Here is a 26,619-nt window from a genome sequence, read left to right as displayed (position 1 = left end):
AACCGTATTTCTACTGTTTCTCACTATCGTTGTGACAAAAGATAAAATGATTGCTGGTAGCAGCGTTTGGGTGTCCGATAAGCCTTTAAATGCATTCATCTGTTTCTCCAACTCGACTTCCTGGATCGTATTTCATCATCTCACAGTTACTTGATGTAACGCCCACGCAGGCCCCTGAAAGAGAAGTGCAGGTTTTCTATCAGCATACTTTAAAATCTCTTTGCAAGCAGTGACCCGTGCCGCCTCTGGCTGAAAAGATCTTCCTTGACCTGTTTTTAATTTTGTTTGGAGTCGAGTGATTCAGCTGATAGAAGGGAGCTGGTGTTCGTGGTTTATTGTGATTTTGAATGTCTGAGCTGTTGTACATTGACTGTTCTGTTGTGTGTCAGTGTGAATGAGCGGCAAAAACCTTGTAAAGTGCTTTGGATAAAAACACTATATAAATGTAGCCATTTACATTTATTAGCATACTTCCCAGCATGCATGGCTTTTTTCCTAGTCTGATGGAGATTTACTGTGTCTCTTTAAGCATTTATCTCAGATGACTCTCAGGACTTTCCTTTGATGAAAACAGTGCTTACCACGATAAAGATCAGCATCCACTTCAGCCGCACTCATTACTTGTGTGTCAAGTTCAAGGTTCTGTTTATTCATCCATAAAATCATGGAAATGTCAGCGCTCACATCCTCACCGCCATCCTCTGTCACGGATGAGAGGTAACATCAGTGTTAGTTTCTGAAAGTGGTCTGAACGTGGCTGCATTTCAGCGGGGTGTGAAGAAATGACCCTGAAACTCTAATATGTGGTTTTACTGCTGTGAGAATGAGGGGAACTGGAAAGCAAAACTGACAAGGAACTCTTGACTGAATGTAATGACTTGTACTTATGTTAAGTTTATTTAACTGAGTGATAAGAGTCAGGGTGGTCGCTTACTTAAGACAGGACTGACTGACGGACGAACTCAATGAATCCCAAAATGCAACAGAAGTCACATCAACGATGACGATGCTGTCGACAAAGGCAGCAGTAAACGCGTCTGAAATGAGCTGTGAGACGCATTGTCCTCCAGTTTCATGAAACATGATCAGTTGTGTCCAAGTTTTTCCTGGACAGACAATACTGACTCAAGTCAAGCTTGAGACGGGCCCGAGTTAAAAAGTCAGAATCAGCGCAGCGTTGTTGCAGTGTAGAAACAAAGACGGAAGAACTGTCTCAGTCTGAGTTTCTGAGCTGGTGTACAAACATTTTGTTGATTCTGTGTTCATTTTCCTTTGGAGTGTGTTGCTAATGTGCAAAATCTGAAGGAGTCAGTGAAAGTATCGCAAGAAAAAATGCCCCAAAACGACATCTGTTTATGTTCAAGTGACAAAGCCCACTAGCGGGCGCAAAGGAGGAAGTCAGGTGACGTTATAGAGCAACGAGGTCCATGTAGGGAGGAGGTCGGGGTAAACGAAACATCGGACTTTAACACCAGAGACCGCTGGTCGTTTCCTGTGACTGTTGGTTTCTTTTAACCGTGACCGTGATTGTTCCATAACCTTAACCAAGTGGTTATTTTAACCCAAACAATCATCTTTCCCAAAACCTAACCAAGTCGTCGTGCCTAAACCTAACCGAACCTTCACCAGAGCTGCGTAAGATCAGAAAAAAAGTTCTGGTAACGGGTTCTGGAAGGGAAATGATGTCGTCCTGCTGATCGCGGTGTCAGATCAGAAACCGCTTCTAAAGTCGCGTCACAAACGACGTATAATGTCGTCCAATTTGGAGTTAAGTACAAGATATACTTGTCGTTCAAAAGGTTTAAAGTGCGTTCATTAATGTTTTAACTAAATGAACAAGATTGTTCCTCGAACCTTAACCGAGTGGTTATTACTGTAACCGTGACGACGAAGCTCCTTTTTAACCCAAACCACAATGTTTCCCTAACCTTCTTAACTAAGTATTTACTAAACCTAACCGAAGCTTTACCATGGCGTTGTCAGATCAGAAAACAGACTTATTTTTAAACAGTTATGTGTAATAGTTTTGGAAGGCACAGACAGATGGCGTCAGATCAGAAGGGCATGGACAAACGGCGTATTTTGTTGTAGAACATGAGGGAGTTTGGGGTTTGCACCTGATGCGGCGAGTTAATTTGTTCCGAATGTGTTGAGCTACAGCTTATCGTCTGTGCACCAGGTTACTGTGTGACCTCCACGGGGCCACGCTCGACCAATCCCAAAATGCAACAGAAATCACAGCAACGAGCTCTTTGCATCAATAGTGAAGTTTCTGTCCAAATGTAGCGCAAAGTTTGACAGGATTTACACACAATCGGCAAAAGAAAATGTGAATTACCGTGCGTTTCCATCCACTATTTTGTGAATATCAGGAGTTCGTTGATGGGTATAAACAGCTGCTGGAGCTAATTCTCCAGTCGGTGCCATTAAACCATCAGAAGGAGAGGACACGACGAGGTGACGTCACCAGTCGAAGCTCAAACGATGGAGAACCACGTGGAAAACATGACGGAAACATGACGTTTCTGTTGGTTTCATGTGTTAATGTGAGGAAGGTTCCAGCCTCCTCATCGCTCCACACACACCTGAAGTCTTCAGCTCTTCGCTTTAAGTCACGTGCTTCGTGTACGTCAGCAGTTATTCACTCTGTCCGTTTCCATCTGCTTTTTATCCAACTTTTCCTCATCAGCCGAGCGTAAAAACGTTTTTACGTTATTTCGGCCCCCCCGTTTCATAAATGCGCAAATTGCAAATGTGCATAAAAACTGGTGGCTGGAAACACATTACTTGATGACAAGTGGGCAGTAAACACATCATCCATCCTCTGAAATGAGCTGTGACACACAGCGTTTCCTCCAGTGTCATGAAACGCGATCAGAGGTGTAAGTTATTGCGTGTTTCACATCAGAACATCAGATAAGTTTGTAATTTGGGTGAACGGACAGAAAGTCAGAAAATAGTGAAACCAAGATGTGGAGGAGATGAAAAGAGGAAACTAAATGGATCTGTTATTTCCAGTCTGATCAACCAGATGGTCTGAATGAGAAGCTCCTACTGTATTTTTTCCTTTTTATGATGAGCAGGCAGGTGGTGATTAACGTGTCAGAGCTGGTGTGTCTATCTGTCAGAGCTGTGTAGAAAATGTGTAGTTTCCTGTGCTTTAAAAAGTTAATCGTGGGCAGGGATTTTAAATGTTTTCCACAGTGCTGCTATTATTTTGACTATACAACAGCTGGTTGTATCGTTTCCTACGGATTTATTAAGTCAGGATTTACAGAAAGACCCTTTTAAGGTCGACTGATAAATTGCCTTACTTCTACTCGATACCGCATCCTGTTGGAGTGCCCTGCACTCTTTTACCATATACTCGAAAACGGGATATATTTCGAGGTGCGGACCCGGGTATACTGAGGCAACATAACACTTGAACTTCCCGGCACAGTAGTAGTAACGCTGTAATGTTAAAATGGTGCATTAAGTCCTGAATTAAGATAAATAGGAGGTTTGTTGTGTTCGGCCTGGACCTGTATTTAATACAGTACATTTTATAGAAATGTAACAATCTGCTGCAGCTTCTCATTGATCTGTAATGCAGTCCATCAGAGTCAATTGATTCTGCCCTTACTTTCAAAATAAGAGCACAGCAAAGAGAGAAAAGTCTGAATATGTTCTACAGAAAAACACTGTGTAACAGGGATTATTGATGATCTGATGATTTGTGCTTTAGTGCTGATGCTTGATTTTGACCAGATGATGACACAACTCTGAAACCTGTCCGCTCTGAACTTTTCTGTGCGTCAAAACCATCGACTGTCTAAAACACGGACGTAGTGTCCGTGACGTCACCCGGAGGTTTCTGAAGAACCATTATGAAGCTCAAAGTGGGCGGCTCCCGGCAGCTCCGGCTAATCCAAAAATGGGCAAAGAGGTGGAGCTGAGGCGGGCCGAAGGAAGCCTGGTTGCTGAACCACCTAGCGGCAAGCCACCTGATAGGACACCCACCTGTCACTCAAAGGGGCCATGTCCATTATTATGTGTAACTTTTAGCCTTAGAGTTATTAAAAAAATCACCCCCTCACAGTTGTCATGAACGGGGAAATTAGCTACAGAGTCCAAAACCGTGTTTCGTTCCAGGCTGTCAACATGTTTATTTCTGCTGTAAAGTTGGACATTTTCACACGGGGCTCTGTGGGGACTGACTCGCTTTTGGAGGCCGCCTCAAGTGGCCATTCAGTGAACTGCAGTTTTTGGCACTTCCTGTTGCCTTCATTGTTCAGCCCCGGAGGACGCCGCTTGGTGAAAACTGACACAAATCTGGCGGAGGCGGATACGTCGTCATCATCACTGTACAGCAAACCGATATCACCTGACATCCAGTTAAAAACATACAGAAATGGACGGAGCAGAAGTGATGTTGAGGCTTCATCCACACGCCAGCAGCCGGCCTCTGCTCTGCTCCGGATTTCCTGCCAAACTCTGAATCGCCTGTCCCTGAAAACCAATAACCATGAGGGTGTGAAATTGTCCTGTCATCACTCTCTCTTCCTTCCCTCCTCTCTCATTTTCCCCTTCTCTTTCTCCTCCAACCCCCTCCATCTTTCCTCACCTCTCTCTAAAGATGATGTGTCGTCCAAACAATGCGAAGCAATAAGCAAGCAAATAGCTGTAATCACTCAGTCGATGATGCACAATCACCCACTCAGCACGCGGCAGGAGTTGTGGCGACCTGGCAGCCTTATCGATCTCCGGGGGGAGGGGGGACGATTAAAGGCACCCCGGCAGTTAACAGATGGTGAATGACGGCGCTCATAAACCTTGCACTAAAAGACTAATGTCCTACAAGCTGCAGCCGGCGTGGAAGCCATAAACAGCCCTGCCGCCGACTGTCAGCGCTGCGGGTGGGGGGAGGGGGATGATGGGAGGCAAAGGGCCAGCTGCTGCCTTACTGAACGAGGCTCGACGTGTGGGGGGTCCTCGGGGCCGCGCACCGAGCTCTGACGGAGGTCGTGGAGAGGCAGACTGCTCAGCTTTCAATTACAAAATCCAAATGGTGACTGAACGGTTCAGCCTGACTGAGATCATAAAGTACCAGGAGGCGCTTTATGATCTCAACAAAGACAAGTGTGTTGTCTTAATCACACAAAATGGATTGCCGTAACATTTTGTACAGACATTCAAGGTTCCCAGATGACGAATCCTGCTGACTTTGTTGATCTTTCCTCTAGCGCCACCATGAGGTTGATGTTTATAGTTTTGAGTGAAGTGTTTGTATTGGCATTTGGTTCAGGCATTCATGTTCCCCTCAGGATGAATTTAAAATAACTTTTGTCATCCTCTGACTCTTCGTCTAGCGCCACCATCACGTCAACATTTTACAATACTTTTAGTTTTGTAGGAAATAAACCAGTGACATTCCCTTCAGCCTCAGCTGCACTTTGTGGGCTCAGGTGATTCAACACACCTGCACACCTGTTCTGTGACAAAATAATCTCAGCTCAAAGTTTCACGTAACTAGCTTTTTTCCGACCATGGACGCCAACTGGCCGGTCGCACCCGGCTAGCAGGCTCTCGCATCTCTGGAAATGTCACATTTTCAAGTAGGCATTATTTTGACACAATCGGCAACATGTGTGAAATCTGAACGGTTCATTTCTTGCATAAAACAATCTCAAAACTAAATTTGTTGACACAGTTTTGTTAAAAAAAATTACAGTTGATGCTAAAGGCATGCTGGGATACATGTCAACTCAGGTTGTCAACAGGTTTACACACATTGGTCAGCTCCCAAATCATTCTCCATTAAAAATGGGCGGAGCAAGAATATTTCCAGGCATGTTGACCGCACTTGACTACTTTAAATGTAAACTTGGCATTGGAACAGTACTTGGGCCGTGGCTGATGACGCTTCATAAGAGAAGAAGAAAGACGTAGAAAGTACTTTACAGGAAATCCAAACTAACACAATTCAGCAAAGGAAACTACAGTGGAATACAAGTCGAAATGCAGCGAATGGCTTTAAAAAATCTGAATGTAAATGTGTGTAGCAGGTGAGCTGTTTTTCATCTTGTGAACAGGACAAACTGACTGTTGATGGCGGCAGTAAAAAAACAGAATATTCTTCATTGAGTGAGAGAGAAGTAGTTTTGTGGAGCTCGTATCAGATCCATCAGAGTTAATCAGAGGAATGTTTCCCACAATCTTGTGCTGATCAATACGGCTTGCCTCTGCTGCTGATCAATGAGCCCCTCAGTTTATACAGAGTATGGAAATAATCCAGTCTGCCACTGTTTATGTATATAAATAGTACCAGAGCAAAAATCCTTCACTGTGATGGTGAGATACAAGAAACAGCATAGATAAAGCCCCATCTCTGCAGCACTACACAGCTTTTTAGCCTCTTTTTAGCTTCTGGTTTTGGTTTTACAGCACATTTACTGTCCGGTTCGGTCTCAGTGTTTCCAGCAGCAGCTGTTTTCATCAAATGAGCTGATAAACTTGTAGACTACCTGCTCAGCACCACACAGCAGACAGATAAAGTTAGAGAGTAGGAGGTTACGAAAGTGGAGAATCTAGCAGCTAAAGAGTGGTGGAGACCAAACCAGAGCTAAAACAAGAGTGACTCAAGTGACCAGAAACACAACTCAAACGGGTTGATCGTGTTGCTCTGCGTCTGCTGGAGGTGCAAACAGGAAACGGTTTGCTAACATTTTCAAAACGTTAATTAACGCAGCTTTAAACCTTTTGAACGACAAGTATATCTTGTTCTTAACTTCTCCAAATAAAACGACAACGTGCGTGGTTTGTAACGGCCCATTAGAGCGACACACAGACGCGTTTTCTGATCTGGCGGCAAAATCGGCAGGACAGCATCATTTCCCTCCCAGAACCGTTACAAATCACAGTTTCAAAAAGAAAACAGTTTTCTGATCTTCCACAGCTTTGGCTAAGGTTTGGTTAGGAAAAGATCATGGTTTAGGTTAAAATAACTACTTCATTAAGGTTAGAGGAACGATCGTTTTCATGGTTAAACAAACGTTGACTGTCGCTTGGAAACGGGAAACGAACAGTAGTCTCCCGATGTTTTGTTGATCCATCCATCCACGCCGACCTCCTCCTTATCGCGCTATAATAGCGTCACCTGACTTCCTCCTTTACTCCCGACAGACAAGAGTCAGAGTTCCTACGGCTGTTGGAGTTTTGTTTGTCTCTTGAACGTCAACAGATGATGTTTTGGGGATTTGCTGAAATGACCGATGCTGTCGGAAAGTCTCCTTAACTTCCTAACACAACCTCAGGATTGTAATGTGCGAAGGTGGCATGAAGTCACTGGTGCTGAGTTAACGGTGTTTTCTATCTCCGAACGCTAAAAGACTCTTTCTGTGTCTCTCTCAGGCTGACAGACAGCTACATGTTTGTTGTTGAAAAGGGGGGAAGCATCATGAATTTGAGAGGAAATTAATTCCAGAATGACAGATGGAGGCCAATTAGACTCTCAGGCCGCTCGTTATGGTGGCCGGCTGAGCCCGCTGGGTGAGTGTGTGTGTGTGTGTGTGTGTGTGTGTGGTTGTGTGTTGATCTATTCATTTAGTTTTGTGAGTTGTGTAAGCCACAGGGGTTTATGGAAGTTGTTTACTGTGCAGTTGTTTTGTGTGTGTGTGTGTGTGTGTGTGTGTGTGTGTGTGTGTGTGTGAGAGCCTGCAGCAGGGTCAGACTGTGTTACCTGTCCACCTTCATCGATGTCTCCTTCGGGTCAGGTGGTGAGACACAGTCAGCGTCTAACCTGATCTGACGGTTTGTTTTTGTTTTTCAGACACCGGGATGAACGGCGAGCTGAGAGCCGGTCGCTCCACGACAGCCAAGAGAGGAAGCAGCGCCCCCGACAGGTGAGTCTACACAGCTCCGCCGGTGGAGGAGGGCGGGACTGTCCGAACCGACTTTCACACCCACTATACGCCGCGATTGGTCAGTTCTGTGGAGGAGAGAAAGTAGGCTCAGCTGGGTTTGAACGTTTTCTGTCACTTTTCGTGTGAACACACGAACCATGAATGTCTTCCAGGAGAGACTGTTTGTCCCCATATTTGAACTATATCATGTCTCCCCGGGACTCCCTAAAAACTTGGTATGTCACCCAGGTGGGCGTGGTTTTGCAGAACGTAGCAGTGTATGCTTCGGCGAGCTCCGTGACCACATCAGCCCGTTCTCTGGGTGCACTTTGATGCATGTCAAGTATGAAGGCATACAGAATATACTATTCATGTTTTCCTATAATTTGTATATTTGGTCTCACACCTATATGGAAATTGATAGTCTGCCTTGTAAGCCAAGATACTACATTGATTTCAGTACAGTACAGACCCCCCCCCCATCTGAGTTGATTTTGGTTGTTGGACATAATGAAATCCATCTAAATGTCAGTACATTTTAGCACTATTTAGTTGTAACGTTACATATTTTCCATTATAACGTTATGATGGTCAATTTGAGAAGTTATCAACAGTTTTCATTTGAAAATCTGCTGGGAAGTCTAGTCGAGGTTGCAGTCGTGCCAGCAGAAACGTTACAAGGAGCAAAAATCTAAGTGTATCTTCGTAAATTAATGATCACAAAAAATAAAAAATCAATCTCTGTTTGAAGTTACAGTTAGGCGTGAGGTCTCCTGTGGGTTTCATCTTGGGTTAAGGCAAAGATTGGATTAATAAACAACTTTTTAGGATACAGTTTTGCTAGCTTATCCCAAAAGTGACGAGACGACCCAATGCGAGCCAACGATAACACGCATCAGGCACACAACACTCTGTGTGACGCGGGACGTAAGGCTCCGCCCCCGGGTGAAATACCACGTTTTTAGGGTCCCATGTCTCCCCCTCTCTCGGCAGACTATTCACTCTGACTTCCAGTTTGGAAGTTCGGACCAACTATAAACACTTTCCGACGTGGTCTGACAACGTCGGACAAACCACTTCTTTTCTAGTATCTCCCGGCCCTTAGAGTGCAGCAGGTGGAGGTGGAGAAGGCTCATGTTAATATGATGTTAATAATTTAACTTTTACTTAAGTAAATGCAACCACACACTGTAACTGTCTTACCAAAAGACAGAAGAGTGCAGTTGCAAACTGTAATTATTTCACAGTTCATTGATGGTCCAAGTTTACATTCAGGTTTAAAGTTGTATTTCTTAAGATTTCAGTCCCGGTCGAATGTATTTTAATACAGAAAACACTTTGTTGAGCAGCTTCTTCGTCAGAAATACATCAGAAGGTGAATGTGTTTACAGTGCAGCCAAACAAATGAACGCTGTTTAATGAAGAAGTCGGATAATTACTGAATGTTAATGCATTGAATGGCTATTGCAGAAAAAATGCAGACCATAAATAGTATCAAAAATCTTTTCACAACACTTTCTACTGCTACTTCACTGCAGTTCAGAGGAAAACATTTTACTTTTTGCTCCACTACATTTATCTGACTGCTTTACTTACTAGTTACTTTACAAATTAAGATTTTGCATACAAAAAATTAAAAGCTTATAAAATGTGATGCTTTGTTATAGATTAGTAGAGCTGAAACAATTAGTCAATCAATTAGTCGATTGACAGAAAAGTAATTTGATAATCGTTTAAGTAGCAGTTTCGGCTTCTCAAATGTGAGCATTTGATGTTTTTCCTCTTAATTCTTTTAGTAATTTAAAGTATTATTATTATTGCATGAGTAATAATAATCTAATGAAATCATATATAATAGTATAACAGTCTGAATTGAGTACTTTTACTTTTAATACTTTAAGTACATTTTCTTGGTTATAGGTTTGTCCTGAATACCATTTTTGGGGCTTCAGCGAGAATTACCCGCAAATATTCGAAGCTTCGACCGGGGCGGGTGGGCTCAACTGTTCATAGACAAAACAATTGGTTTTTGCTAGTCACCATTATTAGCTTAAGCCTATGGCATTTTACACTGCATAAATTAGCCTAGCGGCTAGCTGACATTTCCTCTGCTCATAGCTTAACAAATGACATATTATTTATACTTTTTCTTACTCACCGTTTTCAGTGCAAGACTTGTACTTGTAATCGAGTATTTTCACAGTGTGGTATTAGTACTTGTAGTTAGTAAGTAAATCATTTGAACACTTCCTCTACCATGAAAATGGTTTGATTTCATGAAAATCTTAAAGATTATAATTTTAAATGCAAATGCAATGAGACAGCCTCACCTGTAAAACGCTAACGACACACAAACTGCGACTCCAGCCTGGTGAGTCTGTTTAAATAAACCAAATGTGTTTGTGTCAGAATGCATCACATCTGCTTTATTTCTGATAATGTTTAGTTATTTTGCCAATAATTTGTGTTTCACAAGCGTATTGAACACACACGTTTGACAGTATTCAGTGCAGCGTGTTTGTCTGTGGTTCTGTTGTTGGTGTTTGTGTGAAGCTGACAGTGAGTGACGGTCCAGCTGTCCCCAGCTTTAACCTCATTCTCTGTTTACATGGAAACTAAAGCCAAACTGTCCTCCAAATCCCACCGCCGCCCGCTGCTGGACGGATTAAAGCCGGGACGAACACGACTTTGCGCCGGCCAGAGCCGGGATTTACAGCCAGGCAGCCACACAGCCAGCCCCACAGAGACCGTGAGGGTCTGTGGAGAGAACCAGTGGGAACAGTTCACTCTGCATGGACCAGCGCTGCTTAGACTTTGATATAATTCACTGCCTGCAGCTCTGTGAGAGAGCAGGCTGAAATAAGCTTCAACTCTTAGATCACCATTATTGTGAGAAACCGAAGCGAAGGGTCAAAGGTCACAGACTGAACTGAGAGTGTTATTTGGATGATAGAATAAATTCTGTGGGAATCTGTCAGTAATCAGTGAAGCAAAAAATTCCATCACAAATTACCTATAAAATTTAGCAAAATACATAATTTATCCGATAATACTGATCCAACAGCGTTAAGTGCAGTGGTGGAAGAAGTACTCGCATCTTTTACTGATGTAAAAGTATCAATACCACAGTGTACAAATGCTCTGAATGCAGGACTTTTACTTGTAACAAAGTAAAAGTACAAAAGTATCAGCATCAAAATATACTTAAAGTACCAAAAGTAAAAGTGCTCATTATGCAGAACGGCCCATTTCAGAATTTGTATTATGTTTATTTTTATTATAATATTATTGGATTATAATTATTGATGCATTCATTAAGTTAAATTATAAATATATTTTATTTTATTATTCTGAATCTGCAAAGTAACTAAGTTGATCAAATAAATGTAGTGGTGGAGTAGAAGTATAAAGCAGCAGAAAATAGAATTAAGTCAAGTATAAGTACCTCAAATCTGTACATAAGTACAGTACCTGAGTAAATGTACTTAGTTACTTTCCACCACTGGTTAAGTGGTATTTTAGTAATTTATTGTTCCATTTTGTCCGCTCTGCTCTGGGTTGAGCGGCTGCAGAGGATCTTTTTTACTGAGAGATCTGAGAGCATTTTGGGCACAAATTCAGGCGGCTCATCAAGCTGCTCATCGTACAGAGACCCAATCAGAGAAGGCGAGAGCTCAGATCCATCAGAAGAGTCGAATCTGATAAGAGGAACATATGGATGATGTGTGAACACGTCAGATCTGGAGTGGTTTGTTTCAACAGGCTCATTACAAACTTGTTTAGGATGCCAATATGTTCCCTTTCAGCTTTCCCCAAAGATAACCCGAAGCATTTGGTCAGTTGTGCGAATTGAAACACAGACTTTGAGTGCAAATACTTACATCACGTGAGGTCTCCAGGCAAATCTAGTCCAATGGGACTTTAGCCCAAAGGCTGAAGTCTTCTCTACCTGTAATTAGGTGCTGTTGGCAACAGGTCGCAGTCCGAAGCTTCATATCCTCGTGCACATGTGTTGAAGAGACTGTAGGAAGGAAAGGAAACTCGAGGAAACTTTGAAAGGTCAGCAAGATCTGACTTTGATGGAACTTGCGACGACATGTATGAGTTTTCTCTCGTTACTTGTGAATACTTTAGTCAGTGATAAATGTTGGATCCTCACTGAGCTCCTGGATGTCTTCAGGCGAGTTCTCTGCTGCTCAGAGCAGGTTTAGTGTCGTTAGTTTTGATTAGGAGACAGAGAAGGAGGCCGAACCCATCTGGAACACAACCTGGTGTGTTCAGACGGGGAAATACTGCAGAAAAACACACACACACACACACACACACACACAAACAGAAGAGAGGTGTGTGTGGAAGGTGGTAAAGATAGCACATGTTCGTGCCAATACCACTTGATGACGGAAGCTATTGTCACGTACAAAGCGAGGAGGAGAAACATTTCGATGTAAATTATCAAGGTGAAAGTGTCCTGTGACTGTGCTGCTGGGACCCTGTTAGTGGGAGGCAGGCTAATGGTCAGACTGGACGCACTGGGATGCTTCCTGGTTGGGACAGGGTGGGACAAAATATCAATAATGTGATATATTTACTACTTTAATGATACTCCAGCATCAGTACTGAGATACTTTGTTACTGAGGCAGAATTGTTTTCTTTCTTTCAGACATTTTAGTCTGAACTGGGGTTTTTTTTGTGGCAGATTTCTGGTGTTTGTTGGCTGTGAGTGTATTTTAAAAACAGATCAAACTCTCTGCACTTACTGTTTGATATCAGGTCTGTAAAACTCTTCATAACTGAAGTTCAGTTTGTGATTGATTTCTTTGAAAAAATATCTTGCTCTTTCTCCAAGTACTCAGATATTGTCTTGTTGCGTAGGTGATTTTCTTGAAGAGATATATATATATATATATATATATAATATTGCAGAATCACCTGTACCATGATGCTGTCGTTACTGCAGGCTGAATATCTGGATGGTATCCTCTCCTGATTTACCCTTCGATTCCCTGCTCTGTCCCTGATCCTCCACAGCTCCGTCTCTCAGGCTGTAGCCCTCAGAGAGCCGCCGGTCGCTCCGTCCTGCATTTTAAATCACTTCTCTCCCCGCAGACGTCCTTTTTATGTTTTAAAGAGAAGCTTTTTAAAGCAGCGCCTGCGTCTCTGAGCTTCAGTCTGACTCTGAGCTTCAGAGACAGAGACTCTGGGGAAACTCTGAGCTCTGGTCTGAGGTGAAGGAAACAAGCTGTGTGGGTGTGTGTTACACTTTATCAATGCTTAACTGCAACTGTGTTGTGAAGTTAAGCAGCTCTGAGAAAAACATCATTCCCTTCAGTCTGCCTCCCCTGTGGCATCCCTGTGATGGCTTAAAGCTTCCACTGGCTGCTTGATGTTTGTTAATTGATTGTTGTTAATCAGATGAGATGATTAGCTGCCAAGGTGTCTCTACAGTGGAAGCACACTACACACCAGTATTGGTGTTAGAGAAAGATGAGGAATCAGGAGGAATTACTTATGTTGGGAAGAAGGGAACAAATGTCACAACAAATGTTTGGGTCTTTATGCCAGGGTGTCGTGATGTGTCTCAAACGCTGCATTGATCGTCTTCTACGATGTCACAATGAGCTGATAACCTGAGACAGGCGAGCATCGGAAATCGGATCAGGATCAATTGTTATTGTTCCGATTTTGTGAAATCTGAGGAATTATTTTACCTGCCAATGGTCAAGTTTCCATCCAAATGTTGTGCAAATTCTGACTGAATTTCCAGAAAATCATCAAATGAAAATGTGAATTAATCCACTACTGTAGTCCTTCTGTTGACTGAATATTAGGAGGAAGGCGCATCAAGATGGACAATTCTCTAGTCGGGTGCCATTAAACCATTAAAGAAAAAGATCAGAATCAGAAATACTTTATTGAGCCTTTACATCAGTGCGCACAGGAGAAAGTACTAGCAAAAAAATATAATACAATACACTATAAAAACTATAAAAAACAGGTCAGAAAATAAATGAAGTTCCAGGTGGGTATAAGTATAAAATAAAATAAGTGTGAAGTACAAAGTGGGTTTACCGGTTGATGATGATAATACGGTATAATAATATAATGTAATAATATAAGTAATAAGTAGTGGTGCAACAGCAGTAATGGAGGTATGAATAATAAATAGGAAAAACTAAATATTGCACAGATTGCGCCAGCCAGACCTGAAACAATGGAAAACATGATGGAAATATGACATTTCTGTTAGTTTCATGTATTAATGTGAGGAAGGTTACTGCCTCCTCATCGCTTCTCACTGATCTGATGTTTTCGGCTCTTCACAGCAGAGGAGACTGTAAAATATAAACTAAACTGGAATTACCTCGGCCTCACTAACACAGATACAATAAGCGAAAGTCAAACTGAAATAAAATAAAAACAAACTGTTATGACTCTGCAGTGTTTCCGTCTCTCTCCGTGTGTTTGTTTAGTTCGAGTCAGTGTGAAGCGAAGGTGTCTGTCATCATGTTGGATGATCCGTGTCAGAGTCCAGCAGCTGTTAGTTTAACATGACATGATGTCTTCAGTCAGAGCTGCTGTCCTGCTGAGAGCACACACACACACACACACACACACACACACACACACACACAGAGGCATTGTAGGCAACTCCTCTCCGGGGCTTCACTAAATCACTCCAGTATGATCGATGGCTGCATCCTCATTGTGTTTGGTATGCATACAGACACACACACACACGTTGGTACTTCTATACTTGTGAGGACCCTCATTCAGTGCTTTTACATGCACTTAATTAACATTCCAGTACGCTGATTTCTTAAACGTCATGTAAGCGTGTAAAGAACCATGGGTTCTCCAGGTAGATATCCTCCTGGAGAACGCTAATTTCTCTGCCAAATGTTCGGGTCACAGGGTTTCTAATCTACATGTGAGCATGTGCAGGACAAAAGACTGCAGATAAGGAAAGTAACAGCTGAGTGATGAATGACTGGAGAGATCATTTCACGTCGCGATGCCTCTTCGTATTTAAAATTGTTCCATCCAGAGTCCGACTAAAACTGAAGCTAACACAAAAGAAACATTTGACTGAATGAATGAATTGATTTGATGACTGTAAAACACATATAACACTGCATTGCAGCCATTACCCACATTAAAAATCACTGAGGATGAAAACACAATAAAGCCCTGAGGCTTATTTCCTTTGCGGTCCTCTAGTATAACATTTAACACACCACAAGATAAGAACAAAACAACAACCAGACAGCAAATAGAAATCGCAGGTGGCGGGGTAGCTATTACAGCATGCTCATGTTTTCATGGTTGTGAAAAGTTAAAATTAAAGTTGAATATGCTACATGGTACTTTGTAACCATTTCTTTAAGGCCACTTTAAACATGCTCTGTGAAACACTCAATTTCAGATTTTTTGGGCAGATTATTCCACTGCACTGTAGAGGAAAGTGTTTTTGCTCATTGGGCTCTTAAATCGAAAAGGTATGAAGTCTGTCAAGCTACCTCTTGTAAAATAGCTTTGATTGTCTCTTAGTGGTGAGAAATAATTAAGTACTTTGGTACCATATTTTTAACAATTTTGTAAGTAAGCAGCATCTTAATATAAATGTTTTTTTTTTCCCCCACCGTCAACCAGTTAAGCTTTTTAAAATGTGCATCAAGATGTGCACGTGGATAAAGCTTTAATATAACCCATATCAATTTATTTTGAGCCTTTTGTAGTTTGTTTTTGAGATGTTGTGATAATCCAGTGTACCAGGATATGGCAGCGTAATCAAAATGACTTTGAACTAGAGCTCCAGCTGGTGTGTGAAGAATTGAGCTGTCCAGAAAGGCAGTTATCATGGTGAGGGCTTTAAAGCCATATTTTCACCTGATGAAAACCCAAAGACTAAACTGCAGTCTAGATAATTTACACTGTCTTGAGCACTTACATGGAACTCTCTGACTTTGACCTTAAAACCTGGTAACCTTGCTAATTTTATTTTAGATCCAAAAAGAATGGCTGCAGTTTTTCCCAAATGAGGGGATAATCTACTATCTGATAGCTATTGAACTTACATTTTGAAGTTCCTCACTGAGAGTGTTCTCCACCACTGTTCTATCTTTGTGCTACCAATAAAACAGAATCGTCAACATATAAGAAAAGATTGCATGAGGCAGCTGCTTTTAAGTCATTTATATATAATAAAAAGAATAGAGGACCCAAGATACTACCCTGTGGCACCCCACATCCCATGATTCTTGACGCTGAAAGAGTCCCATTATGTCAACCATTTGAGTACGATTAGGTATGACTGGACCCAATTCAGGGTCAGCCCACTGAAACCCATGGCTCTTAATTTCATTAATAAGATGCTCTGATCTACTGTATCAAATGCTTTCTGCAAATCCACACTATTTGTTAAGCTGTTAACACAGACACACACCAAAAAAATAAGAAATAAAGTCGCGACTTCAGGACCGACAGAGCGTCTTCTATCGCTGCTACAGTTACAATCAGAAAGTCAGGCTTCCGAAATAAGTTTGGGGGTAGCAATCTGATGACTGGCCTGCTGCATGTATACACGGATTTACAGTAACCAGGTTACTACAGTGCATGTAAACACGTTCCCCGATCACCCACGTAACCTGGTTTCTCTGAGTAACCTGGTCACTCTGGCGATTCTGCTACTGCTACAAGGGTCACCAGTTAATACTGCTACTACAGCTACTCCTCTGTACTACTCTAACCAATACTACCACTGCAACTGTTTCAAACCTGCATTAGTCTGATTGAATCGGACTCTGGTTTGCATACACCCATGTGCAATTCGTTTGGGTAGATGTGATCACAGCAATCGTACTCGGACATGAACGAAACAAAAGCAACAAGACCCTTTTAGAGGAATGCTTTGCATTCTGGGATGCAGATGAGCAAAATCAACAGCTGCTAGCAGCTAGCTGGGAAATGAATCGAGGTCTGATCTGGACTACCAAAAGTGTATGTTGCCTTCTTGATATTTGGGCAGATGGCCATATCTGTCAGCTTACAGCACACTTTCATGACCTAGTGTTCAATGACACAGAGGATGCAAGTAAGTTGCAGGCCATGAATGACTCACATCATCTGTAATGGTCGTTTGAAATAGAGAACTTCAGATTGGCCATTTATTTAGTAAATACGTGGTATCAGTAAGGGTCGGATGACCTCTGTTGTTGTTGCTTTTTATTATTAGATCACCTGGACTGATTTGTTTCACTGTTGTCTTGTAAAGGTGTCTTGTAATACTGCTATAACTACCACAACTACTACAGCTCCACCAATTGTTTGTCTCCTATTTTTTTGTCAAGATGTCTTTTTTTCTTTCTGTTGCTAAAGTCTCTGAGACATCACTGAAGCCCTCGCGCTCCGACACGCACGGCATGCTGGGAGGCCTGCAGGTTGCTTCCCACTGAATCTGTGTGAATCAGTGTTTAATTAACTGATGGGGAAGCTTCCCAGACTCCCAGCAGGTTTCAGTTTGTACAGTTTTCACATTGATCTGTGGTTTTGTTAGAGGTGGACTCTCCGACTGCATAAACTCTGTTTTTACCACCTTCTGATTAACTTCACATCCACTGAGTGAGGAGGCAGAGGAATCAAAGGAGAGACAGAGGACGAGAGAGATCGAGAGAGATAAGGTGTTGATGGGAGGGAGAGAGAGAGTGCACTGTGCAGAACACTGTAATTATGTCTTCTTGTCCCTCGATCGCCCTGCTGAGATGAGCTTTTGGTGGAAAGAGATGAATCAGCGTTTCCTTTGAGGAGAAAAATAACAGCTCGATAAAGAGGCCGCACAAAAAAAACAAGAAAACAAAAACCATTTAACCCACCACACACACACACACACATACACACACACACACACACACACAGAGGGGGAAGATAAACTGAGAGAAAACCAAACAGCCTCCTTGTTTAAATTTAAATGTCACCTTTGATGAAGCTGTGATGGCGGCTGCTGTTTTCCCTGTTTCACCTCATCAACTCTGAAATGACCAAACATGTTTACATGCAGACAAAACGTGCAATTTAAATACAATTAAGATAATAATGTCGATAAAGGTTGACCAGCAGATGCACCATACTGTTGTTGTTTTGCTCTTATTTGGAGCTCGGTCTTCCTGCTTTGCATTATATATAAAGTCCATTTTCATGTCATTTTTTTCCAGATATGTTATATTCTATAATATTCATCTTTTATCTCTTGTTATGTCTTCATTCTATTGGCCTGATCTCAAATAAAGTGAACTGAATGTAATGAATTGATCTAGAAGAAGAAGAAAAATTTGCAGCTATACCTGTGTAAATGTATATTAAAATTAAGCTGACAATACAAAGAATGTCTAGATGCACTTAACCAAATTTTAAAATCGGTGATTGGATGTTTCTTGCTGAAATGCAAATGGGAGTCGTAGTTAACTTATTCCTCTCAGTTTTTATGTCACAGTCTTGTACCTTCGACTTTTTATCAAAGAACCAGATATTTTCTAATGCAGTTGTTCATCAGTTGTTGTTTGTGCTGATAATTTAGAGTTTCATGCCCATTTATGCCGTAGAAGTGCGTAACATTCGCCACGTTTACCTGAAGCCTTATATTCCGAATATAAACGGTTTAAAAGCCCAAACAGAATAATGCTCCATGTAAACACCTCAAACAGGCTCAAACCAATTTCAATCGGTTGCATGGGGGTAGGTTAAACCTTTTCATAAACCGATCAAAAGAAAAATTGTACCATGTAAACGGTTAACCTCTTGCTTGATTAGGAGCAACACACGATAACGGCAAATACTGCGCTGAACGGACGCTAGATATCCATCTTCAGCAGCTGATCAAACACATGCCAGGTAGCCTTTGAGGAAGGCGGGTGCAGAGTATTCATCAGTTTTGCGCACGTCACACAGCTGTTCCAATTAAATGTGTCGGCGCATGTAAACACCAGGCCGAATTAGATCACATCCATGTAAACAGTTGACCCGAAATCTTCAGTCAGAATGACAAAAAAGTGTGCATGTAACCGCAGGAACCATGGGCCTCCGAAACAGCTCCTCCCAATTTTGGATTTAACTGCCTTGAACAACAGACTTTGGCTGACTTGTGGCATCCATGTTTGTTTGCTTTTACAGGCACGTCCATATTTTTAAGCACGAAGTCGAATTTAATCGGAGTTTCACAGTTGTGACTTGGATGTTGGCGTGAACGGGATTAACAAGGCAGAAACTGGTAATTGCAGTAACATTAATGCGGCATAACTTCCCATTTCCAGACATCCACAGTCTCCGTGGACCTCAGAGCTCACAGCAGCCTGAGGTCACCTCCTGACCCGCCCTTCGGTCCGAGCCGAGCTAGCTGAGGTTGGCAGGAACACGGCTGAATGGCCCATTAACCACCGTCTCACCACGCCACACTACAGCATGCCGCCGCTGATTTATGACACTGCAGCAGGCTGGTGAGGGTGAGCAGTAAATCAGAATAAATGGATGTGGCGGTGGAGTGTGTGTGTGTGTGTGTGTGTGTGTGTGTGTGTGTGTGTGTGTGTGTGTGTGTGTGTGTGTGTGTGTGTGTGTGTGTGTGTGTGTGTGTGTGTGTGTGTGTGTGTGTGCGTGCGTGCCCTAGGAGGAGGCACTGCTGCGAGGAAGACGAAACCAAACGGCTCAGCGTGGCCTCACCTGCCACCAGACACTCACCCAGGACGGCATGAATAGGTCTATGTATGAACACACGAACACACACTTTGCTGTTTGGTGTGTGTGGGTGTGTGTGTGTGTGTGTGTGTGTGTGGAGGGGGGGGAGGTACTGAGGCTGAATGCTATCATTAGTGTTGGAGGCGGGTGAGCGTTAAGTAGCAGCTATATAAATGCAAATTTCTCATCATTTCCTCCCTGTGTCTCCTCGCATTGTGCTGCGTTTCAGTTCAGTCCAGCCACGTTTACTCCTCCGCTCACCTCGCGAATACTTGGCTCTGCTCACCTCCACTTTTTGTCTCACACCCCGTGATGCTTCTTCTTCCGCCAGATTCCCCCCGCTGAGACGACTCTCTTACTTTAAAAAAACAAAACCAAAAACTAAGCAGACTTCTCATATCGCTCGCTGCAGAATAAAGAAAGGATATTTGAACAGATCATTGATTTCTCCCTCTCCACTAACGCTTTCTCTAAATGTGTTTGTCCACTGTGTTTATTGACGTTCTTTGCTGCTGTGTAATTATCCCCATCAGGAGAACAGCCGCTGAGTTCTCTAATAACACCATTAGGGTCTACAGCAGTACAGCGCACAGCAAATTAAAATCCTTATTAACACCTGAAAGGACTTCACTGTGATTATGAGCACAATACTGATGCAACTTCACAGCGAAAGTATTCTGGAGTTTATACAGCAGCAGCGGTGGAAAGTAGCACTGTACTTGAGTACATTTACTCATGTACTGTATTTAAGTTGTATTTTACATGTTGCTTTAGACATTTCAGAGGAAATTATTGTACCTTTTACTCCACAAAAAAGAAACCCCGGTTTCTTTTTTCTATTTAGAATTTAATTATGGCCTGAATATATCCATAGTGGCAGTGTAAAATGATCATTTATTAACCATCCTCTCTTTCAGTTTTATTTCTGGGTAAAATAATCCTCCATAGGGACACATGAGGGTCAGCTAATAACAGTGACTCCAGGAGAAAATACTTTTAATAGTTCATCAGAAAAATCTTGTGATTTAAAATAAACAAAGGGATAAAAATACTCCAGATAATTAGATTGTTTTTTTGGAGGTGTCACAAGTTTATTAGACTCTTGTGCCGTCTGGGCCTCCGTATATGATGGATCAGAAGATGTGTCCGATTGTAACTGTCTGTTAATGTGTTATGGTTTAACATCAGCAAATTCTTTGTGTTTCATATTAGGTGTTTATTTGTCAAGAAATGTAAATTACAATTTTATAATTCACCTGTGCAAACCTCCACCAACACTATTGCTGTTGCTCCCAGAAGCTTAATTTCTGCCACTTTTAATGTAATTTAAACTCAGCTCTTGACCCTGCAAACATCCCCTCAGGATCAGCACTGAAATCTGGATCTCCGAAATCTAATTAGCTCCTTGTGGCCTGAGGCTGCTCTGTTCTCCAAATCAGGAGGAAAGCTGCCGTTCAAGTTTGTGAGAAATCCTGCTGACAGACAGACAGCAGCTTAACATCTGTCGCAGAGGTGATGAAATGTCCCGGAAATGACCAAAATACTCTTAAAACCAGGAAAAAAGAGGTAAACCTGCTGAATAGAGGCTTTCTCTTTCTAATGCTGCAGACCGATTGGATGGGTTTTAATCAGGACCAGGTCCAGCTGTGATGTTTTTCGTGGAGTTAAACCCTATTTACGTGGTATTACCTCAGATCCTCCTGTGATTTGTAGTCCTACTGTAATTTGATGATCCCCTGACTTTGGTTGACATTTATGGTTTTGAGTGAAATGTCTCAACAGCTATTGAACCATGAAATTTAGTTCACACTTTAGTGTCCTCTTCAGAATGAACTGTAATCACTTTTGTGATCCTTTAACGTTTCATCTAGCGCCATCATCAGGTCAAAAGTTTAATGACATTCCCGTCATGTGTTTAGTGCTGATTAGCTAATGTTAGCATGCTAGCACGGCAAACTAAGATGGCGAGCATGGTAAACATTACGCCTGCTGAACATCTGCATGTTAGCGTGGTCACTGTGAGAATGTAAGCTTAAAGCACCGTTGTTCCTTACTACAGACTCGTGGAGCTGCGAGGATTTTATCTTTTGTCGCAACAATTGCGAGATAAACAGTAGAAATACCAGGAATGTGCGCTTGCATTTATGTGACTGACCTCCTTAGATGACGTCACGTTGCGGCAATAGTTGAGCCTGGTTCAACTTCCTATATTTTGTTTCCTTCAAAAATTAATTTGTTGTTCCAGGTTAGTTGTATTTAAACATAGTTTCTAGGAGACAGGGTTAATGGTTTTATATGTGAGTGTCTTTTTTGCTGTTTTTTATATGTGTGATTGATTTTTATGCTGTCTCCCTGCAATGAAAGGACTTTGTGCTCCTTGAGTGAAAAGTGCTATCCAATAAAATTATTATTATTATTATTATTATTATGGATGCTGCAGAGAAATGTATCATTTAGAGCTTTGACAGTATGTTGGATTCTTGACTCACTGAGCTGCTCAGCTTTTGCGTTCAGAGTAACTTAACACTAAATCCTTTTTTGGGTTAGTGCATTATGTGTACAGTCATTTTATTACACTGTCAATTGATCCTGGTCTCATTTAGACCTCTCCAAAAATCTGTCAACCCCACGTGAATCAGGCTTTACTCTCTGCCTGTCTGGAGAAAATGGGTTTTGATAATGCAATAACTTTAAATTTACCCACTCGAACAAGATCAAAGTCACACGACATCTTCATTGAACTGTTACAGCAGGAGGCTGCCTTTAAGTGCACGTGGAGCTGCTGCGTAATTAGTCAGGTGAATTGAAATCAGCTGATTTTGAAAAGGATGTTTAAGTGAGGGTGTGTTCGTTTTCCTAACTGCACCACGGTGCACCTGAGCCCAGACTGTTGTAGGCCTACATAAAATCCAAAACAGCCTGAAGGACATTTTTTACTGGGATTATGAGGACTTCAGTAGCCGCTTGCATCGCTTGTTATGTGCCCATAATCACAGCAAGTACTGCCTCTCAGGTGGTGCTGCTGCTGTAATATCAGACCTAATTACACAGATAAACCAGCAGCGCGAGCCATAAAAGAGTCATTTGGTGTGGCTCCGGCTCAGAGGAGCGGGGTCGTCCTGCAGATCAATAGTCATGTTTAAAGGTTTGCTCCTACACAGCTCAATAGGAAACGCACGACTGAGCTGAAGCTCTGAGTCGGCCCCGGATCGATACCGTCGTTAAACGCTGATTAATACCCATCACGGCTGATGAAGATGAACGATGGCAGCAGGAGGAGAGACGATACGACTGCTTACAAAACAGTAGAAGGATATGAATTTGGCACCAAATCACCTGTTTCTCTATCAGAGTCATTACCTTTCTATCTGTCTCTACCTTTATCTGTCCGTCCCTCTGTCTCCACCTGGCTTCTCTTTATTAGTCTGAGTCCTCAGTTAGAGAGGCTTGTCGCTGCTGGATGTGTGTGTGTGTGTGTGTGTGTTAGATGGTTATTGATTCCTTCTCCTCAGTGGATAAAGAGTTCAGTCTCCATCTCCCTGCCATTGTCTGTCCAGCTGAGAAAAGGACAGTTTCTTCTTCTGCTATTGGAAGTTTGACACATAAAGGTGTATTTACGTAGGAATGACACGGAGACATCAAGCTAAGATATCGAGACTGTCCTCCTCCTTGAAAAACATCAGCATTTGTCAATGAATGACCGATCGCTGTTATCGCCCCTGACACGTTGATGATCAGTCGAGGGCCAATCAATTCCAACATTATGTTGTCAGCAGTGATGGATTTATACTTCTACTCCACTACATTTCAGAGGCAAATATTGTACTTTTACTCCTCTACATTGATTTGATAGCTTTGGTTACTAGTTACTTGCAGATTCAGATGAATAATTCAAAATATAATCAACTAATAAATTATGAAGTATAATTGTAGAGTACTGTAAGCTTCCCAGCAGTATATAAAGTGGTTTAAATTAGCTCCACCTTTGCCAGCTGCATCATTAAAGGGATCAACACATCATCAATAATTATAATCCAATAATATAATATGTTGAATGCAGGACTTTTACTTGTAACAGAGTATTTCTACACTGTGGTATTACTACTTTTACTTAAGTAAAAGATCTGAGTACTTCCTCCACCTTCCAAGAAGGTTTTTCCTAAAAAAAAAACAATGTTTAGACTCACACAAAAAGAATCCCTCTCAATCATCACTTATGACCCACTACAAGTGTGTGGCGGCCTGTACTTTCTTAGTTTCTTATTAGCTTGCTGTGTTCGGGACGTTTCTGGGCGTCGACCTTTGGGCCGTGGTGTGCAGCTCCCAGCCAATAACATCGCACAGGCCGTGAGGTCGTAGCGAGCAGGTTTCAGCGCTGTCTCCGTCTCTCTCCTCTGCTCTCTGTCTGTGTCATGGATGTATCTCCGGCGCTAAAACGAAGTGTGGAGATAGGTCTGGCTATGCAGACTATGGATGTGTGAAGAGCTGCAGGTCTGTGTGTGTCTGTGTGTGCTTTGTTCTCGCTAACGCCGCTCCCTCTCTTCATTCACTCTCTAGCTCTCTCTCTCTCTCTCTCTCTCTCGCTCGCTCTGAGCTGCGGAGGAGGGGCCAACTTTGAACCGTGTGTTTACAAACGGCAACTGACAAATCCTACTTATTCTGCCTTTATCAGAGGTCGTAGAAAAGGTTTCAGTCGTAGTCATCTGGACACTGTTTTCAGAATCAAGACGTTTCGGCTCCCATCCGGAAGTCATTCTCAATTGTGAAAAAATGGGACGGGGACTAGAAATTTAAGCTACTCTGAGTTACATAAGCCCCGCCCTCAGGAAGGAGTCTACCTGAGTATCTGTTGATTAGCTAGTTTCACCTGAAACTGACCTAATAGTTTCCATGATGGCCCAGTAATCAGTAATCAGGCCTATTGTTTTCTGGCTGCACCTCCCTCATCACTGTTAAGTACCTGATTAGCATGTGATTGGCTTGACCATGGTGTTAATACACTGTGATAGATCGTTGGCAGGTTGAATCTCAGATTTCTGTTCAAAGAGAGGTTTTCTTTTTTCACAAAAATGGCTTCTTTGACGCCCCGTTCAAACCAACTCTTCTCTCTACTTAGAATCTTCACCTCGCTGTCTTCAAATGTGCGGTTTGTAGCTTTTAGATGCAAATGCACGGCGCTCTGTAATCCTGAGTTAGTGTGTCGTCTGTGCTGATAAAGTCTTGAAGTGGCTGTTTGGTCTCACCTATGTACCGTTCTTTTCAGTTTTCCTCACTGCATTGAATGGAATAAACTACATTGCTCTGTTTCTGTGTGGGTAACTTGTCCTTAGGGTGAACGAGTTTCTGTCTTAAAGTGTTGCCTGGTTTAAAGAAAACAGGAACATCGTGCTGTCTAAAGATCTAGGTCAGTTTCAGGTGAAACTAGCTAATCAACAGATACTCAGGTAGATTCCTTCCTGAGGGCGGGGCTTATGTAACACAGAGTAGCTTAAATTTCTAGTTCCCGGTCCATTTTTTCACAATTGAGAATGACTTCCGGATGGGAGCCGAAACGTCTTGATTCTGAAAACAGTGTCCAGATGACTACGACTGAAACCTTTTCTACGATAGAACACTCCTGGACGAATGAGGGACGACACCGTTTTATCAGAGGTTATTTGGGGGTTGTTTTTTTTTGCTGCATCATTGTACACAGAGCAAAAGACTACCAGACTACAAAGTCTTGCAAACCTTCTCTTGTCTCAAAATGACCTAACTGAAAACCTAACTGTAATGGAAATGGGAAAAAGGGTGATGGAAAAGAGGGGAAGAGCAGTTGATGTTACCTGTGTCACCCAAGCCCCGCCCCCCTTTTGTTGCTGTTGCTACACCTGTCAACCTGCAGATTTATATTAAATAGTTAGTCCTAAGATCAGACAATTATTTCATTCTAACATAACAATGTTTGGCTGCTTAGTTTACATACTTCATATTTTCAAACTGTATGTTTTTAACTTTTGACGTTACAAAAGAAAAGGATTTTACAATGAGTGCTTACCATCATCGTAATAACCAGACCAGACTCTGTTACCACTCCCTCTACTGCCGTTAACCGTGATCCCTACTTCACCTGACAGCTACAGTTACTGAACCGTGATCAGGACACGCGCTTTTTATTTCTCTGACGGTGCGGAAATCACAGATTTCAGATGATCACCATGTTAGAAGCCAGTAAAGGGACTAAAACACGAGTCTTAGAGGTAAAATGTGAGACTTGTAGGTTGTGGAGAACTTGTACCAGCCCTCTGTGGTTTTAATGACCCAATAAAACAGTTTCTGGGTGAGCAGAGTCTCCAGTTTTAGTGCAGACACTGCCACTGTGTGCTGCCTTGCCCACAGGCTCTTTGGCACTGGGATAAGTAGGTCTGAAAGCCATCTGCTCAGTTCAGCTGCAGAGCCACCAGACTGCTGCAGCGTGACACTGTACAGAGAATTTCATTTGATTAAATCTTACATTATAATAATGATTATCTACTAAAATAATCGTTGTAACATTGTCTGTTCTAGTTATCTACTTATTTTTGTTATGTTAGCATATTTGACTCTACTTTAAAATAATCTACTTTTGCATTATATTCTATTTTGTTCCGCTGTAGTCTCTTCTGAAGTGTCGCAGTGGCATCTTGTCAAAGACTCGTCTACTGTAGTCAACTTTATTGTGTTTTATTTTCTACTCTCCTTATTTTATAAGCCTGTACTTTCTGCTCTTTTCTATTTTATTCTATTTTGATGCTATTATATTATGTTGTGCTTTTCTGTATTTTGTTCAGTTTTCTGGAACACTTTAAGTCCTCCTATTAGCATTTAGTGGCAGTATATAAACAATTAATACACGGTTTATAACACACTATAATGTGATTTATATAAACATTTTGATTTATATAAACTTTTTAAAGTTTTTATTAATGTATTTGTCAACAACTATAACTCCTCCTGTGGACACCCGTAAGCGGAGGCTGCTGTTTAAACAGATAA

General features: G+C 42.0%; 1 protein-coding gene across 8 annotated transcripts in view; it reads left to right on the top strand.

The window, feature by feature from the left end:
* The window catches only part of LOC122874986 (RNA-binding Raly-like protein), an 86,001-nt gene that overhangs the window by 15,205 nt on the left and 44,177 nt on the right, over nt 1-26,619 (top strand). For 4 of the 8 annotated variants that reach the window (XM_044193632.1, XM_044193631.1, XM_044193634.1 and 1 more), the window contains 2 exons: nt 7,393-7,530; nt 7,811-7,883. In XM_044193632.1, the coding sequence (XP_044049567.1) occupies nt 7,467-7,530; nt 7,811-7,883 (137 nt within the window). In that variant the 5' untranslated portion in view covers nt 7,393-7,466. Of the gene's footprint in view, nt 1-9; nt 7,531-7,810; nt 7,884-26,619 lie in introns of those variants that run through there. The other 4 variants (XM_044193628.1, XM_044193629.1, XM_044193636.1 and 1 more) reach the window with 2 other exon arrangements.

Source organism: Siniperca chuatsi, linkage group LG4, assembly GCF_020085105.1.
Source record: "Siniperca chuatsi isolate FFG_IHB_CAS linkage group LG4, ASM2008510v1, whole genome shotgun sequence".
Lineage (NCBI taxonomy): Eukaryota > Metazoa > Chordata > Actinopteri > Centrarchiformes > Sinipercidae > Siniperca > Siniperca chuatsi.
Note: the sequence above shows the minus strand (reverse complement) of the source record. Positions and strands in the feature narration are given on the sequence as shown.